The sequence below is a fragment of the Pseudonaja textilis genome, chromosome 11 (assembly GCF_049901715.1).
Source record: "Pseudonaja textilis isolate UNSWEBS1 chromosome 11, rPseTex1.2, whole genome shotgun sequence".
Taxonomy (NCBI): Eukaryota; Metazoa; Chordata; class Lepidosauria; order Squamata; family Elapidae; genus Pseudonaja; species Pseudonaja textilis.
In genome coordinates this window covers 5,807,310-5,823,791 of record NC_142000.1, presented here as the reverse complement: position 1 = coordinate 5,823,791, position 16,482 = coordinate 5,807,310, and the positions used below count along the sequence as shown (strand labels likewise).

The following is a 16,482-nucleotide window of genomic DNA, read 5'->3' as shown; positions in this document are numbered from 1 at the left end:
TCATTTTAATACTTTATTTACAACATGATTCCACTTCAATGTCTAATTAACTTTTTAATTTTCGCTATTAGGCAGTACTTCATGCTAATCCTTCAAATAGCAAGTTGGAATGAGTAAAGTTTAATTCAGTTCAAAGAACAACGCCTGGCACAGCATATTTTCCAAGAGAGTGGGGCCCTTGACCTCATTCGTACTAACAACAGCCCAGAAACACATAGGAGCAACAAGATGTTCCCATTTTCTAACTTTCACCATTTGTGAGAATTCACAACCTCCTTGGGGCAAAGACAAAGTGCAAACTCTACAATTATTGGAAGCCTTTCATCAGAAGCTTCCTTGTTAAAATCTCAAATTAAGAGCGGTGGATATTATACAAGAGAGTTGCTACATGTTGGTGTTTGTTTAAAAACAAGTTCCCCTAATTGCATAATGGACATTTAACATCAAAATGACAGAATGGAATTGCAATGCTTACAAGAAAGGGAAAGCAATGACTTCCAGCAGCTGCATGGCGTTTTCTCCCTTCTCTGAAGAATTTGGGGTTTTTTTAAAAGGTGGTCTAGAAAGATTTCTGGCTGTGTCCTAGGAAATTCCAAACATTGCTTTGGAAAGGGGCAGAGCTGACTCTTGGAATTCAGCTCAAACATTCATAAACCTCCACACAATGCAAATAAACTCTGAAGAATCTTTTGGAAGCAGCTCAATGCCATTAGGATTGCTCGTAATCAAATGTGTACCTTCACGTAGCTGGAGTTTCAACATCTGCATTTCAACGTTGATCAATATTTCTCCTCAGTCGGCTGCAGAATGTATTTTCAATCACATGCAGAAACATTTAACAGACACAGCACTGCCCAGCCAGCCTCCTTTTAAAAAAGAATTACAGCCAAACTTCTTTCTTTTCTGAAAATTTGCTCCACGGAGTTTAATATAAGAGCAATCAAGGAGCCTCACCTGGTCGAATTTCTTCAGAGGGTCCCTCAATATTGAACTGAAGCAGGTTCCCCAACAGAGGCAGCCTCCATGGCCCAGGGGGAAAACCTTTGGGATGTCTGTTTTTCCAAAACCAGAAGAAAAGGAGGGAAAAAACGATGAGCCAGCTGAAATCAGCCATCTTCAAATCCGAGAATTCTCTTTGTTTCTCTGCTGCTATATTTCTCTGCTGGTGAAAAGCCAAAGAGGAAGTTTATTCCCTCAATGCCAGGATAAGATCGGATAACTGCACATTCAGAGCTGCAGCTGGGACCAGGGCTTTGTTGTTCTTAATGTTTTAATCTGTTCCGTTTTATAGTATGGCTAATATAGTTTCATCATGTCAAGTTCAGCTATAACTTAAGATCACAATTTGCCAAAAATGAACTTAAGCAGAGGCTTTGAATAACAAAATCTAACTTTTATTGATCAGTAAAAGGGTAAGACCTCTCCTCTCATACACACAGATATATGAGGAAAGTTACATAGCACATAGAGGAAAGTAACTCTTCTTATACCTTAAGATTCTTTTAGAAGTAGAGTAACTGCATTGTAAAACACTCTAACTTTGATTTGCATCTCTCCTGCAAAAACAAATGTACTTCTGGCACTGGTTTATCTTTCATTATTCCTTCTCCTATTGTCTTGCTAATCCATCACAATTGGCCATTGAAGAGGGCTATTAACAGCATACTTCAAAAGGTGTATATTGCTCCAGATGTAGGGAGTTATGTTCCCAGGGAGTGCTTTCCATTCTCAAGGAGGTGGAACTTAAACCAGATGGATTCAGATTGATTTAGATGGGACAATCATGTGTCTTCAGATGAGAGAGATGTATCTAATTGCAGGCTAGTTTTACAACACGTGAAAGGTTAGAGAAATATCTTCTTCAACAGCAAGATAAGAAATGCCTATAAAGATATATACTTCTGTATACATAGGAAAACAACTGCCTAACATCAAGATAAGACATGCCTATAGAGTAATAAATCCTTCTACATACATAGGAAAACAATTGCCTAACATCAAGGTAAGATAAGCCTATAGAGTAACTCTTTATTTAATGCTATAATATATCTTATTCCTTTCCGTTATGTATTACCTTAACAGTTTTAACTTTTGTTAGGAGACCTCCCGCTCCCAGAGTTGGCTAGAACATGGGCAGCTATATAATCTGCATTGAAATGGACAGCCTATTGGCTCAGAATCTATTCCCAAGCTTCAATATTCTGGACAGAATAAAGTCTTTGCTAAGATCTTTGAAAGTCTAAATCTGAGGACACTCCGTTGGGTAGAACACACCAGGCTAAAAAAATGCCACCATTCCTGATCAACAATATATCATAAAGGGAGCAGGGCATGAGGGGGGGCTGCTGTGGGTTTGCAGCAGTTTGGGAGAGCCCCTAATTAAGATTCTATGCAGTTCAGAAAATCCCAAGTCCCACTCCTGGCTGGCTCCGTCCATGCCATCCCACCCCAGTTGCTACCAGTTCTGTGGGCATGGCTTGATGGGCATAGCAGGGGAAGCATACCCTAACCCTAACCCATTCTGCAATATCCCCATTCCCTCCTAACCCCACTAACCAGCTTTCCAGCGCCGTTCTCCTGTGCAGGGCAACAAAAGAAGACCTAGCCTATCACCTGGGACTGAAGAGGCGGAGAAGAGGTATAAAGATGAATTGGTTTTCATATGTGCAAATACACTCAAAGTATGTTAAAGATTCTAAAACAGAGGGATTTTATGATAAATTGACTGACTTAGATAAGATTTTGACAGGTACTGATGAAAAAGTGATTAAAAAACTGTATGGTTATTTACTGGAAATTAAACTAGAGGAAGAACAAGTTAAAGAAACTATGATTGCTTGGGGGAAGAATTTTGGATATGGGATTGATTTAGAGAAATGGCAAAAATTGTGGTCTCAAAATTATAAAATGACAATGTCAACAGCATATAAAGAAAATTTGTATAAGATGTTTTACAGGTGGCATTTTCCCCCAACAAGAATAGCAAGAATGTTCAAGAATAAATCTGGAAAGTGTTGGAAATGTCATCAGACACCTGGCTCATATTACCATATGTGGTGGACTTGTGAGGACACTAGAAAATATTGGACTAAAATTCGCATATGGTTGGAAAAAATGACCAAGAAACATATAGATTTAAAACCAGAGATTTTTTTTTATTGGGAATCTTACCTGATACATACAATAATAATTTGAAATATTTGATTGTAAATGTATTAACAGCGGCTAGGATTGTATTTGCTAAAAATTGGAAGAGTGAGAAAATACCATCACAGGAAGAAATTATTAAGAAAATATTGGAATGTGCTGAAATGAGTAGATTGACATTTGAAATTAGAGAACAAGAAGATAAACAATTCTATGAAGTTTGGGACCTTTTCTATCAATGGTTAGATAATAAAATATAATAATTGAATATTTAGAACCTTAGGAAACAATGAATACATATTTCCTTTTTTTCCTATGATATTATCTTTATAAAATTTTATTAAGATAGACTTGCTATGACTTTATGATTTGCTATAAAATAAATTAAGTAAACTATAGTTATTTCGCTAAAGTATGAATTAATAAAATTATAGTCAAATGATTGTTTAATAATGATATCAGGCTATATAATATTATGCTTGATAATATGAGCTATTATGCAATATAACTACAATGGAGACTATGAAATGGATGCACAAAAAAAAGTGATAAACCTGTCTGTAAACTCATGAAGGAAAGGATGATGTTTTTATGTTTTATGTGTTTTTGTTTGTTGTCAAAATTAATAAAACTGTTTTCAAAAAAAAAAAGAGGCAGAGAAGAGATGGGGGCAAGGCCAGTCAGACAGGGGCAAGGCCTCTCAACCCATGTACCATTACACCCAAAGAAAAGCATTATTTCATTTAAATCAAGTTTGTAATATTGAAGATAATTTTTTCAGACCATCTAGTACAAATCTTTTGTTCAGGTAACTGCTTTAAAAGGTATAGCCTATGAATTCCATCTGGATTTTTCAAGTGCCTTTGGTCTCTTCTTGGAGAGGATGACTTTGCTTTGAGTGATGGAAAATCTTCCCTTGAACTAGTTGCTTTCCTGGCGACTTTTCATTAATATTTTAAAGCTTGACGGAAATTGTGTGAGACCCAAGTTAGGTGTGAGATCTGGTGCCCGGGATTTATCTGGCCAAGATAGCTGGAAATTTCTCAGGATGCTGGTGAGGAAGAGGAAGAGCTCCATCCGAGCCAGATTTTCTCCTAAACAAACCCTTGGTCCTGAAAAGTGAAAGACAAGATGAACAATCACAGCTGTTCATCTAGAACAGAGCACACTTCACACCCCTGAAACACAGAGTTGTAGTTTTCTAATGTTATGTGAAATTGGCTAGGGTTAGGGTTAGGGTTAGGGTTAGGGTTAGGGTTAGGGTGTGTTTGTGTGTGTGTGTGTGTGTGTGTGTGTTGGGTGTGAGAGAGGTGGAGAATAGCAAAGCAAAACATGCCTTTTCTGGCACATGAATTGGCATATTTTCTGGTTGATCTTGTTGAAGGATACACGCATGGAGAAAATCTACATCCATGCTTTCACAAACATGGATGAATATATCCCCAAAATGAATGCTTCTCCCCATTGGCTACATTCACAATTTCCTCTATCTAAGGATGCACTGAAGCAGGAGGTTTAAGCACAGGAACTGAGTTCTGGTTCTGTGTGTTGTGCAGCCCTTGCCATTCAAGGGCTGCACAACATTCAAATAAGGGGCGTGCATAAGCGCACCAATGTGCCTACTGTCCCTGTATTAATGTTCCCTTTTATCCATATATATTTCTCGTATTATTAACCATGTGTATGTTCTTATCTATATTATCAGATTCATACTCAACAAAATAAATAAATAAAAAATAAAAATAAATTCAAAGTAAAACAGACAGTGAGATAATTTACCGGCTGAAAATGCCAAAAAGGCTTCTGGCTTCACAAAGTCTCCCTCTTCATTCAGGAAGTTGGAGGGGTTGAACTCGTGGGGGAACTTCCACTGGGATTCATCATGATGAACAGAATGGAGGTTGATTAAAATGATGGTGCCCTGAAAATGTCAGGAAAAGTAGATCACACGGAAGAAAGTGCTCCGTGATGGAAGGGATCTTGAATCAATTTGCCTGAGCCCTCTTTGAGATCTGGTTCAAGAATGGATCGCTAGTGGTGAAAAGGATCATACGGCTGAAAGGGAACGTGGTGGTCTTCTAGTCCAACCCCCTTCCCAAGGGAGTTCCTTTCGTCTTCATTGTACAGCTTCCAGACCCATGGCCCACCTGTGAAGGTTTCCAGTTTTACCTTGGGAATTTGATAGCCGCAAAGCTGTGTATTTTGGATGGGTGTGTGAGGTGCTCCAAGAGGAACAACAGTTGTATGGCGTTGGATTTCATGAATGACGGCATTTGTGTAGGGCAGCTTTTCCCGATCTTCATATTGCAGGTTGGAATTACTTCCCAGAAAAAAGTCTATTTCCTTCTGGCATTTCTCTGCAGTGCAAATAAATTAGTTACTTGTGGGGGGTAAGGAAGGAGACCTCAACAGAATTGTGTAGACTGGGAAGAAGGACTGAAACATTTTAAAGTCAAACTCAAGGACCAGATCCCAGATCTGGCCCATGGGGGGCTTAGATGTGGCCCGTGGGGCTGATCTGGAAACAGCGAAGGACCGCCCTGTGGTGCCCGTACCAGCAAAAGTGGAGTTCCATAATTTCTGGAGGCAAAGTGTTCCACTGGTGAATCATTCTCACTGTCGGGAAGTTTCTCCTTAATTCCAGGTTGCTTCTCTCCTTGGTTTTGTGGCCAATCCCAAGAACAGGAAATTTAGCCTTCCTGAGAAATTCATTTCACGGTTTGGCCTACTTAGTGGGACTAATACGAGATGCAAAGCTAATGCGATCTGCCTATGGGAAATGTTTCTTATGGTGTTGAGGTTTCAATTGGCATTCCATTAGAGAAAAGGAGCTTCAGACATGTATAATAAATATGCAGAAGTCTCTTTTTAGCTAACTGGACAGAAAGGGAGGAGACCCAGCACAATTAGATTCTGTTATTGTAGCCAATCTCCATGAAAGCAGTTTTAGCTTCCTGAAGAATTCATTCCATGGTCTATCTAGTACAGGGGTCTCAAACTCAATTTACCTGGGGGCTGCTGGAGGCAGAGTCTGGGTGAGGCTGGGCCGCATAAGGGATTCCACAAAAAACGTTGTTAAAAAAATATCCTCAAATGTCATCAACAGTTAATGATTTCTCCAATACATGAACTGTCCTGAACACATGAATGGAACATTGAATGAAGATCATGAACAGTTCCTCAGAACATGGCTTCTCCAGCTTACTCCTTGCTGCCAGAGACTTGACAAGGCTTCTTCTCACATATCTGAGCCACATTTGGCTTCAGAGAAGAGGCACTTGAGACCCTCAGTATGGCTTGAAGATGATCATCAGTAGGTCTGGACCTGTACTTGGACTTGTTAAAGTTCAGGGTGGAGAAGAAGCCACGATGAGGAACGGCAGGCGGGACTTCCTTCAGAGGTTCATTCTTCCTGCGGGCCGCACTAATATTATACTTTCGTATCATGGTGGGGGCCACAGGATATCGTCCTGTGGGCCACAATTGGCCCGTGGGCCGTGAGTTTGAGACCCCTGATCTAGTAGGATTGACAATGATATTGTAAAGTGCAGGAAATCAGGAGTCCTGGTGGTTCAAAACAATATTCAAAACTCTACAAGAATCTGAACTACTAATGGTCAAAGCAAATTGGAGAGATAAGAATCAACAGAATTCAAAGTGGGCTGGACTTAGATCTCTTGTGGACTCCAGACTGAAGTTGCACTTGACCCCACCCTCAGGCTGGTCATCTCCTCCATACATTTTTGAAAACATCACACTGATTCCCCATGTTTTGCATCCTTCTCAACTTGGTGCTCTCCTTGAGTTGTGGGAAAGCAATGCATCTCTATCTGGGGATTCTTCTAGGTGTTATAGTTCTAAACATACCAGAAGGGATGAACCTGTCTAAATCCAAATGAAGCTTTTAGAAAAGTCAGGAATCACCCCTTCAAGACCCATCCTGATTTTGCATGGTTAATATAAGATCTTCGTCATTTGCTATTTCCATACCTTGGATCTCTGAAAAGGCTACCAAATAGAGCAATGCCCACTGAATTGTTCTAGCTGTTGTCTCTGATCCAGCACTCAAAAGGTCCATCAGCAAAACCCGTAATTGTTCTTCTTCAAAACTTGAACCTTTCTGCTCTGCCTTTTATTAGTTAAAACAAAAAAAGAAAGAGAATATAGTCCTCAACATATATGAACCTGTCCTGAACCATTTATTCAGTGATGGTTTGAGGTTATGACAATGCTGAAATGAAATGAAACGAAACGAAACGAAACAAAACGAAACAAAACGAATAGAATAGAATAGAATAGAATAGAATAGAACAGAACATGGAATGGAATGGAATGGAACGGAACGGAACGGAACGGAATGGAACAGAACAGAACAGAACGGAACAGAACAGAACAGAATAGAATAGAATAGAATCTCTTATGACTTAGGGACTGTTTTCACATTTAAGATCATTACACTGTCCTGCAGTCACATGATCAGAATTTGGGCACTTGGAAACCAGCAGGCATCTATGACGGTTGCAGAATACATGGGTCATGTGATCACCATTTACAAGGTTCCCACTCTCAAAGTCCATGAGAGAAGATGGATTTACTTAATAACCACAGTGATTCACTTAACACTACAAGGTTGTAAAATCGGGTGTGATTTGCTTCATAAATGCCTTGCTTAGTGATGGAAGCTCCAGTCCCAACTGGGATTAAAAAATGAGGACCATTTGCATTATTCTAGAATATTTTCCAATCATATCTATTGAATGAAATTCATATTTGTTTGTGTTCTGATTTATAGGACAATGGGTTGGCTGGGTTTATGCAACAGGCTAAGCAAAGTCCCATAGACGAGATAACACAATAGCTTGTTCCTTTCTTTAGGACAAAACTCCAATTCACACAAAGTTCCAAAGAGTTTCTATGGAAGTTGTTTAACTAACCAAGCAACCAATTTTGTATGCAATTAGATTATCAAATGAGGTTAGGGCCATCCACAAGATATCTGTTTTTCATAGTCACACAACTGTAATGTGGTAGCCACAAATACAAGATGAGAAAAGCAGATTGTTTACTGGCCGGATTTCCTTCCTGTTGCCCATGTGGAGTTTTATTCAGCAGATATATTCTCATTGTGCCCAGAGAGAGAAATATCTGCCTCTACCTAGAATCAAACTCACAGCCTCCTAATGGTGAGGTGAGAGCTCCACTTCTAGGCCACTGCACCACTCAATGAGAAAAACTATATAAGAGTATAAAATCAAACAAAGGGGGGTGGATTTTTTTTTTTACCTTCTTTATTTCTTCTAGGTATGCATCAACAAAATCCCGGGTTTCTCCAGAAATAAACGTTGTCTTGTGTTCCTCCACCTCTTTTTCAAGGAAAGCAAAGGTTTTTTGGACATTTGTTAGTATTCTCTGATGTGGCAGGGGAAGACTTCTCACTAAGGGTACAGCATTGTAAAGCTACCGAAAAGGAGAAAACAAATCAAAATTAATTAAACTGATCATCAGGTAATATACACTGTAGGGTGTATTGGGAGAGAAAAAAACACCTTTGACCATCTATACTCATGAAGGTTATTTCATGTTCAACTTTTGATAGGGTACAAATATTCACATAAGTTAATATTTCAATAAAGCAGTGTCATGCTCTAATTAACTCTGGTTCCTGCAGGCTCAACCAAGTCAGTCATCAAATTATGACATTCCTTTAAAAGTAAATAAAGTTATGCAAGGAAAATTGGATGAAATTCCAAAATATATGAAGCATTTCATCTACCACTGTTATAATATCCTGCAGATTTGTATTTTCCAACCTCAACAACGTTTAGAGAGATGGACATTTAATTCCAATAAACTGAAATTCCCATTAGCATCTCTGGGAATTGTGACTGTTTTCCTGTGCTCTTATCAAGGATACCATGGCCCAGGGTCCAACTATCAGTTTGAGATTTTGATGTAAAATGTTCAGCACAGTCCTTAAAGAGCTGTCATTGTTTTCAAAACGTTTCCCAAACAGAATGGAAGAGATGATGTTGGTGACTGCAGTTTCAACAAATGGCTGAGGATCAAAAGGTGCACCTGCAGAATAAAGCAAAAGAAAATAAGATTAGAGATAATCCTGTGATTGTTCATATTAATTATATTATTGTTAAAATGGTTTTCCCAGTTGCAATGTATGGCTGTGAAAGTTGGACCATAAGAAAGGCTGAATGCAGGAGGGCGGGGCTGGTGTCGCAGCAGTACGACGTGTGATCTTGAAGCTCCAAGATCGCCATCGATATCTCTGTTGCTGGATGGTCCTTTCAGACCTAAACCGTCCTGTAGAGATGTTAACAGAGAAGGGCACATCCTGCTGATCCCAGGGACATCGCAAAGTCCTTGGTAGATCCAGGAGAAGCCCTTTTTTCCAGCGGCAGAGAGGTGGCCATTGAAGCTGCTGAAACTGGGACAGCTCCAGAATGGAAGAAAGCTGGAGAGAAAGTGTCTCAGTTTGGTGAGATAACTTCTAATTATTATTTGAGAGAACACACTAAAAGACTAAAAGAAAAGTTAAAATTGAATACAGAAGAAGTTAAGTGGCAAGATTAAGCCTGAGTCAAACTTAGTGGTTTTTCTTAATCCTTTTTATTGCTGGATTCTTTACAAACACTTTTTAATTTCAAACTGGACTGTGTTTTTTTTCTTTTTTTATATAACTACTTAATAATTTTTTTTGTTTAAGACTTTCTTTCTTTTTCTTTTTTCAATGCATTATTGTATAGTTTTATTTGTACTTCTTAATTTCTTTCTTTTTCTTTTGTTTTGAATATAAGGAGAGAAGTGAAAGTAGAGGATAATAAGTAACACTGCCACTCAGTGGCTTGGAAACATTGTTTTCTTTCTCTTGTTTGAGTGTTTGATAACTTTGAGAAAAGTAAGAGCTGGTATTATATTTCAAGGACTCTGAGCCTGTTTATTGAGAAGATAGTGGGATGAGCATGGAAGATAGTTTATACAGGTTCTCCTCTGGGATACTATCAGTGGCTGGAGTCTGGAGTTGAAAGAAAACTCAGAGTTGAAAGAAAGAAGATTGCAGTGACCTTGGAAAGAGAACTGTAAATTTTTTTTTTGGAATTCAACAAAAGAGTCTTGGATATTATATAGTGGCAGCTTTTTCTCTTTGACAGAAAACTTGTGATTTTTTTAGTGTTACCTCTCTACTTTCCCCCTCGCTTAGTTATTTTTAGCTGGACTGTGGCCTTTTGGAGGAGAAGCCTGTGTTTCCTTTGCTTTTTCTAGAGAAGGTGCATTTCTTTTCTCCTTTTCTTTGGAAATATTATTTTTACATATATTTCTCTTTTTTTTCTGCTGGAGATTGTTAATTGTAATATTTGGTTTATCGCACTCCACTTAATTGGATTAAGGTATAGAAGAACCTGAAGATGTTTATTTTTACTTTTTCTTGTTGTTGACCTGCAAAAATGTATTAGAGAATATTAATAATAGATGAATAGATTAAGAGAGTATATTGAACAGAGAACAGAAAAAACAGATGAAAAGTGGTGAACATACACCAAATGTTGACACAATATGAAGATAGACTCCAAAAAATTGAAGAAAAAGATGAACAAAGAGATAAGAAAACTGGAGATATTAATAACAGACTGAATGTGGTTGAAAGAGACAAGAGTGGAATATTGAGATGGGAGATTGACAGATCACATTTTTATCTTAGATTTCAAAACATAGATGAAAAGGGAGAAAACTTGGCAGACATAATGATAGAAATCCTGGTAGAGGCATTGCAGATAGCCAAAGAGAAGATGATGGATGGAATAGATGAGCTGTTTCGAGTTTTTACAAGATATGCAATGAGAAATAAACTATCAAGGGAAGTCCATATAAGATTTACTAAGAAAGCAATCAAAATGCAAATACTACAGATTGCAAGAGAGAAAACACTGAAATACAAAGACAAGGAAATTGTGGTCCTGAAACAAGTACTGAGAAGTATGAGAGAGATGAGCAGAGAATATCAATTTCTGACTAAAATATTACTTAAGAAAGGTGTTAACTACAGATGACTGACACCAGAAGGTCTCATGTTTACATGGTAAGAATAAAGACTCAGAATAGATTCAACTGAGAAAGCAGAACTATTTCATGCAGAATATTTTAGAGGGAAAGACAGGAAGAGAAGAGTCATTAATTGAATTCCAAGAGGAATGTTTAGCAGCAACTGAAAAAGAAGGTGCAGTAGGCGGCAATGTGGAATCTAGAGAACAAGGAGAACCAAGATCTACAAGAGCAGTAAACCCTTCTTATAAAATATAAATATGGAAGAGAAAAAAATGATTACAATTAATATAAATGGACTTAATTCATCTACCAAAAGAAAGAAAACATTTCATAAACTAGAGAAATTAAAATTTGATATAACCTGTCTACAAGAAGTACATATTAAAAAGCAACATGAACAAATATTGATACAGCCAAAATTAGGGAAAATATTTACTGTGTTGACATGATAAAAGAAAAGAGGAAGGGTTTTACATATTAGAGACACAAACCTAGCAGAATAAATATATGCAGATGATGATGGAAGAATCTTGATGGTGGAAACAACGGACAATAATATGAAAATACTCTTAATAGCAATCTATGCTCCAAATGATAATCAAGAAGAATTTTATAGAAAATTACATATGGAAATAATTGAATTGGACTATGCTAATATTTGCATGATGGGAGACTTTAATGGAATAGTAAATGAGAAATTGGACTATAAAACACAGAAAACAACAAAGGAAAGTAGAAAGACTCTTCCAAAATCCTTTTTTAAAATGACAGATGAAATGAATTTAAAAGATGCATGGAGCGAAAGAAACGCTAAAAATAGACAATATACTTTTTACTCAAATAGACACGCATCATGGTCTAGAATAGATATGATATGGATGTCAATGGAATTGATTTTTAATATACAGGAAATAGATATAGAAACAAGTACTTTGGCAGACCACAGTCCAATGTTGGAAATTACCTCATACACCTTCAGAGCAAATGGTTATTCATAAAATTTGTGAGTGTGCTGAAATGGATAAATTAACGATAGCATTAAAAAACAAAGAGTCCTCAACATTTTACGACAACTGGGACTCATGGTATAATTGGCTTACACAGAGACAAATTATGTAAATGATAAAAAGTAACTTAAACATAATGGAAAAGAGGAGTAGATTGGATATGATGAAGAGAAATGATCCTTACAGACTGTCACAAAAAGATATCATTCGTTTTTAATTGTATTTCTACCCTATTCTCCCTCCCCTTCCCTTCCCTTCTCTCCCTCTATATCCTTTCTCTTTCCCCCAACCAGCCTTTATCCGGTGTGCTAGGCCGGGTGTTTTCCTTCTTTCCCCCTACCCGTTTTTCTTTCTACTTTGTAAATGTATTGTCGATGTGTTTTTAAATTGTAAATTTAATAAAATCTATTTTTTAAAAGAAGAAGAAGGGGATGACAGAGAACGAGGGGGCTGGATGGAGTTACTGAAGCAGTCGGCCCGAGCTTAAATAAACTCCAGAAGATAGTAGAGGACAGGAAGGCCTGGAGGAGCATTGTCCATGGGGTTGTGTTGGGTCAAACACGACTTCGCAACTAACAACAAAAATCCTGATGCATGAACAACCAGACTCATATGTGTGTAATTCAAGCTAGCTACTTTATTGTTCTTTGCCTGTAATACAGGAACCTCCCTAGACTGGAAGATTTCTCCTGGGAATGACCAGAGAAGGATTCAAGGGGAGAAGAGATCGAGCACTCTTGGAGTTTATGTAGGGACACCAGGCTGCTTCCTCACTTAGGCCTTCCTCCCATTCTAAATGGTTACACCCCAAAAAGCCCTCAGCTAACAACTGTTCAAAGTTATATCAGGCTACAAACAAGGTGATTAGATTGGGATTTGAAGTTCCAATGGCCATTTCCCCCAGATAATTTCATTACCCACCTACGTAACGTCATCCTGTTACCTAATAGGGGAATGAAATATCTGAAACCTACAAATATTATCTTGCATTGGAATTTGCTTTAAGTTTTATACAACCAGGATGCTAAGCTCCTCCCACTCTGCATCAACCCACACACACACATACACACAAAAACCTGGGTCAACTGTAAAATCAATTGAATTCTGTCCTGTGGAAAAAGAAGTCACATTGGTGTGAGGATTCCCCAGCCATCCCGTCCTGCCCCAGGTGAGCTTACCTGAGTTTTCAGCAAATGCTTCAATCAAACAAGTTGCCTCCTGCAAGATCTTCTCTTCCATCGATTTTTTGCCCAGTCCAAAGTTCCTGAGAAGCATCAGTGAAAACCTCCGTTGTTCTTTCCAAGCTTGGCCGTAAGGGGCTGTGATTATGCCTGTAAAAATAAAAGGTGGAAAAGGAAACAATGGAACTACAGGGATTTCCAAGTACAGGTAATCCTTACAGCAGTTCGTTTAGAATAGAATAGAATTCTTTTTATTGACCAAGTGTGGCTGGACACACAAGGAATTTGTCTTGGTGCAAATGTTCTCAGTGTACATAAAAGAAAAGATATATTCGCCAAGAGTCAAGAATCATCAGGTACAACACTTAATAATAGTCATACAGTACAATAAGCAATCAAATCATACTAGGAAAGAGTCAATATAAATCATAAAGATACAAGCGACAAAGTTACAGTCATACAGTCACAAGTGGGAGGGGATGGATGATAAAGGAGTGATAAGAAGATTAGCAGTAATAGTAGTGCAGACTTTGGACAGTGTTGAGTGAATTATTTATTTAGCAAAGTGACAGCATGGAGGAAAAACCTCTCCTTGTGTCTAGTTGTTCTGGTGTGCAGGGCTCTATAGCGTCTTTTTGAGGGAAGGAGTTGAAACGGTTTATGTCTAGGATGTGAGGGATCTGTAAATATTTTCACAGCCCTCCTTTTTTTTAACTCGTGCAGTAGGTCCTCCATGGAAGACAGGTTGGTAGCCAATGTTTTTTCTGCAGTCCTAATAACCCTCTGAAGTTTAGTGATGGTTTGAACTTACAATGTCACTGGGGAAAAAGTGACTTATGACTGGTTTTCATACTTATGACCATTGCAGCAGCCCCCTGGTTACATGATCAAAATTCAGCTGCTTGGCACCTAATTCTCATTTATGACGGTCATATTGTCCTGGGGGTCATGTGAAGCCTCTTTTGCAACCTTCTGACAAGGAAATTCAGTGGGGAAGCCTGATCCACTTAACAATTCTGTTTACTAACTTAACAACTGCAGTGATTCACTTAACAATGATGGTACGAAAGGTTGTAAAATGAGGCAAAGCTCACTTAACAACTGTCTTGCTTATTGGGCTCACTTGTAGTCATAAATTGAGGACTACCAGTATTTATCTTATGCTTACCTAATGGTAAAACCTGATTAATTACTTAATCATTCTATGGATTCAGGTAGCCATCAATCTCATAATTGCCAACGTAACACAAACATCCAACAAAGAGAATAACAAGAGTAGAGAGGAAAAATAGTGTTTACAAATGATATATTGTGTACCTTTTTTCTTAATCATATAATCTACTAATAAATTATCTGGCCTTCCAGCAAATTCTAGGCCTTTTGTCACCAGGACCTCTTTGGCTGAAGAAAATCCATGAGTGAAGACTGCACGCTTTCCTCCGAGGTAGAGACTGAAGACGGGACCATATTTTTGGGCTAGCTGAAATGAAATCACCAGGATTAACCTAGAAGCATTAGGAGATCGGTTGGAAGCAATCACTTGCAAGGATGCAACATGAATGAGAGGTGAGATTACTTGAACCTCCATCTCCTTCAAAAACCTTCAGCATATCCTTTCCCCTCCTGTCCAGGCACAGATGCAACATCTTATATGTAGAAGAATAATGGGATCTCTTGAGTTATTAAATGAAATGGCATACTTTGTAAATTGTGACCCATCTAAAACTGGATTTTCTTCTGATACATCTGCAGATGAGCCAAATTATCTTCAATGCTTTGTTTAAAAATATAGCATTCTCTCCAGAGCAGCCCAATTTCATTAACTACCAGGACTCCCTTGAATCAAACATACATAACTACAGAGCAGATCCTTTAATATCTAGATAACATTCTGAAAGTTTGTTTCCCTAAATCTTACTTTGACCCCTCCATTTTGTAGCAGAATACTTAAATAATTGCAAGGAAATATTCTTCATTTTTGGCTGATTCACTCCATGGAGATTAATGTGGGATCGAATAAGGATCTGTACCTGATCTAATGCCTTGAGAGGCTCCTTCCTACTGAGATAAAACAGGATCCCAGTCAGGGGAGGGCTCCATGGTCCAGGGGGGAAACCTTTGGGACGTTGGCTCTTCCAGAAACAGAGGAATAGGATGGAAAGAACAAGCAGCCAGCTGAGAATACCCATGTTGATATCAGGGACGTCTCTCTCTCTCTCTCTCTCTGCTGCTGTGATTTTAGCAAAGATTAAATCTTTAAGGTCATGATGAAAGATAAAACTTTGAACTTTGAACAGAAGGCAGATTTTACAACCTGCATTTTAACCAACAGGAAACTCTGGGTTACATGCCCTTAAAATGAATAATATATTTCTTCGTCAACAGGAGGGCCATGAAGATAGCCTTTGATTTATGAGCAACTGATCAGTGACTATTCAAAGTTTTGTTGACCCTGAAAAAAAAAAAGACACAAAATCGGTCCTTACTCGACTATTGCAGCATCCGTTGGGTCACGGAATTAAGATCCAAGCACCTGGCAACAGAGTGTCCTCAAATTGTGACCATTTGTCATGCCCTAGTTTATTTCATGCCCAGCGTAAGAAAGAATACAAGCCAAAGTGAGACATAATGGTAATGTTGTGAAGCAAGGAAAAACAAGTTTAACCTCCAAGCTCAATAACAACTCTCATGCTAGAGCAAAATAAAAAAAATATCCCAAAACTACGAAGCTCTAGCCCTGATAGCAACAGCATTTAGACTTACGTACAGCTTCAGAGTGTTTGACAACACTCCACGATTCCCAGCTATAGCCTTAGTTTCCCCACAACCATACTCCTCCCATTCTATCCCCTCGTTTAAGCAGTTTAACTGCTTACCGATTATCCCTTACAGCAGGGATTCCCCCACACGTACTGTTGCAACTCCTTCCAATTAAACTCTTTTCTGAACTATTCAGCCTCTAAACTACTCGGCTGACATTGATGACGTTTTTCATTTTTGACGTGGCTAATCTGTTCTCCCGTTCGGGATTACGCTGCTCTTTCATTATTTATCATGTGTTAATATTTTACACTGTCCCTACACTACACCTA

General features: G+C 38.3%; 1 protein-coding gene and 1 long non-coding RNA gene across 8 annotated transcripts; both read right to left on the bottom strand.

The window, feature by feature from the left end:
* Positions 1-1,159, bottom strand: LOC148124822 (uncharacterized). The gene is made up of 2 exons (XR_015744940.1): positions 955-1,159; positions 1-866 (listed from the first exon to the last, which is right to left on the bottom strand). It is a non-coding gene; the product is annotated as an uncharacterized LOC148124822 (long non-coding RNA).
* Positions 1,160-3,130: 1,971 nt separating this feature from the next.
* Positions 3,131-16,367, bottom strand: LOC113445272 (cytochrome P450 2J2-like). Of its 7 annotated transcripts, none has more exons than XM_087940531.1 (10): positions 16,304-16,367; positions 15,421-15,842; positions 14,708-14,870; positions 13,388-13,540; positions 9,062-9,222; positions 8,431-8,604; positions 7,138-7,276; positions 5,317-5,504; positions 4,927-5,068; positions 3,131-4,259 (listed from the first exon to the last, which is right to left on the bottom strand). In XM_087940531.1, the coding sequence occupies exons 2-10, from the start codon at positions 15,577-15,579 to the stop codon at positions 4,069-4,071; spliced, it is 1,470 nt and encodes a 489-aa protein (XP_087796657.1). In that variant the 5' UTR covers positions 15,580-15,842; positions 16,304-16,367; the 3' UTR covers positions 3,131-4,068. The 7 variants fall into 7 exon arrangements, with proteins under 7 accessions (XP_087796657.1, XP_087796655.1, XP_087796658.1 ...); XM_087940529.1 differs by having other exon boundaries at positions 16,267-16,359; XM_087940532.1 differs by having other exon boundaries at positions 15,421-15,614; positions 16,150-16,321.
* Between the last annotated feature and the right edge of the window lie 115 nt (positions 16,368-16,482).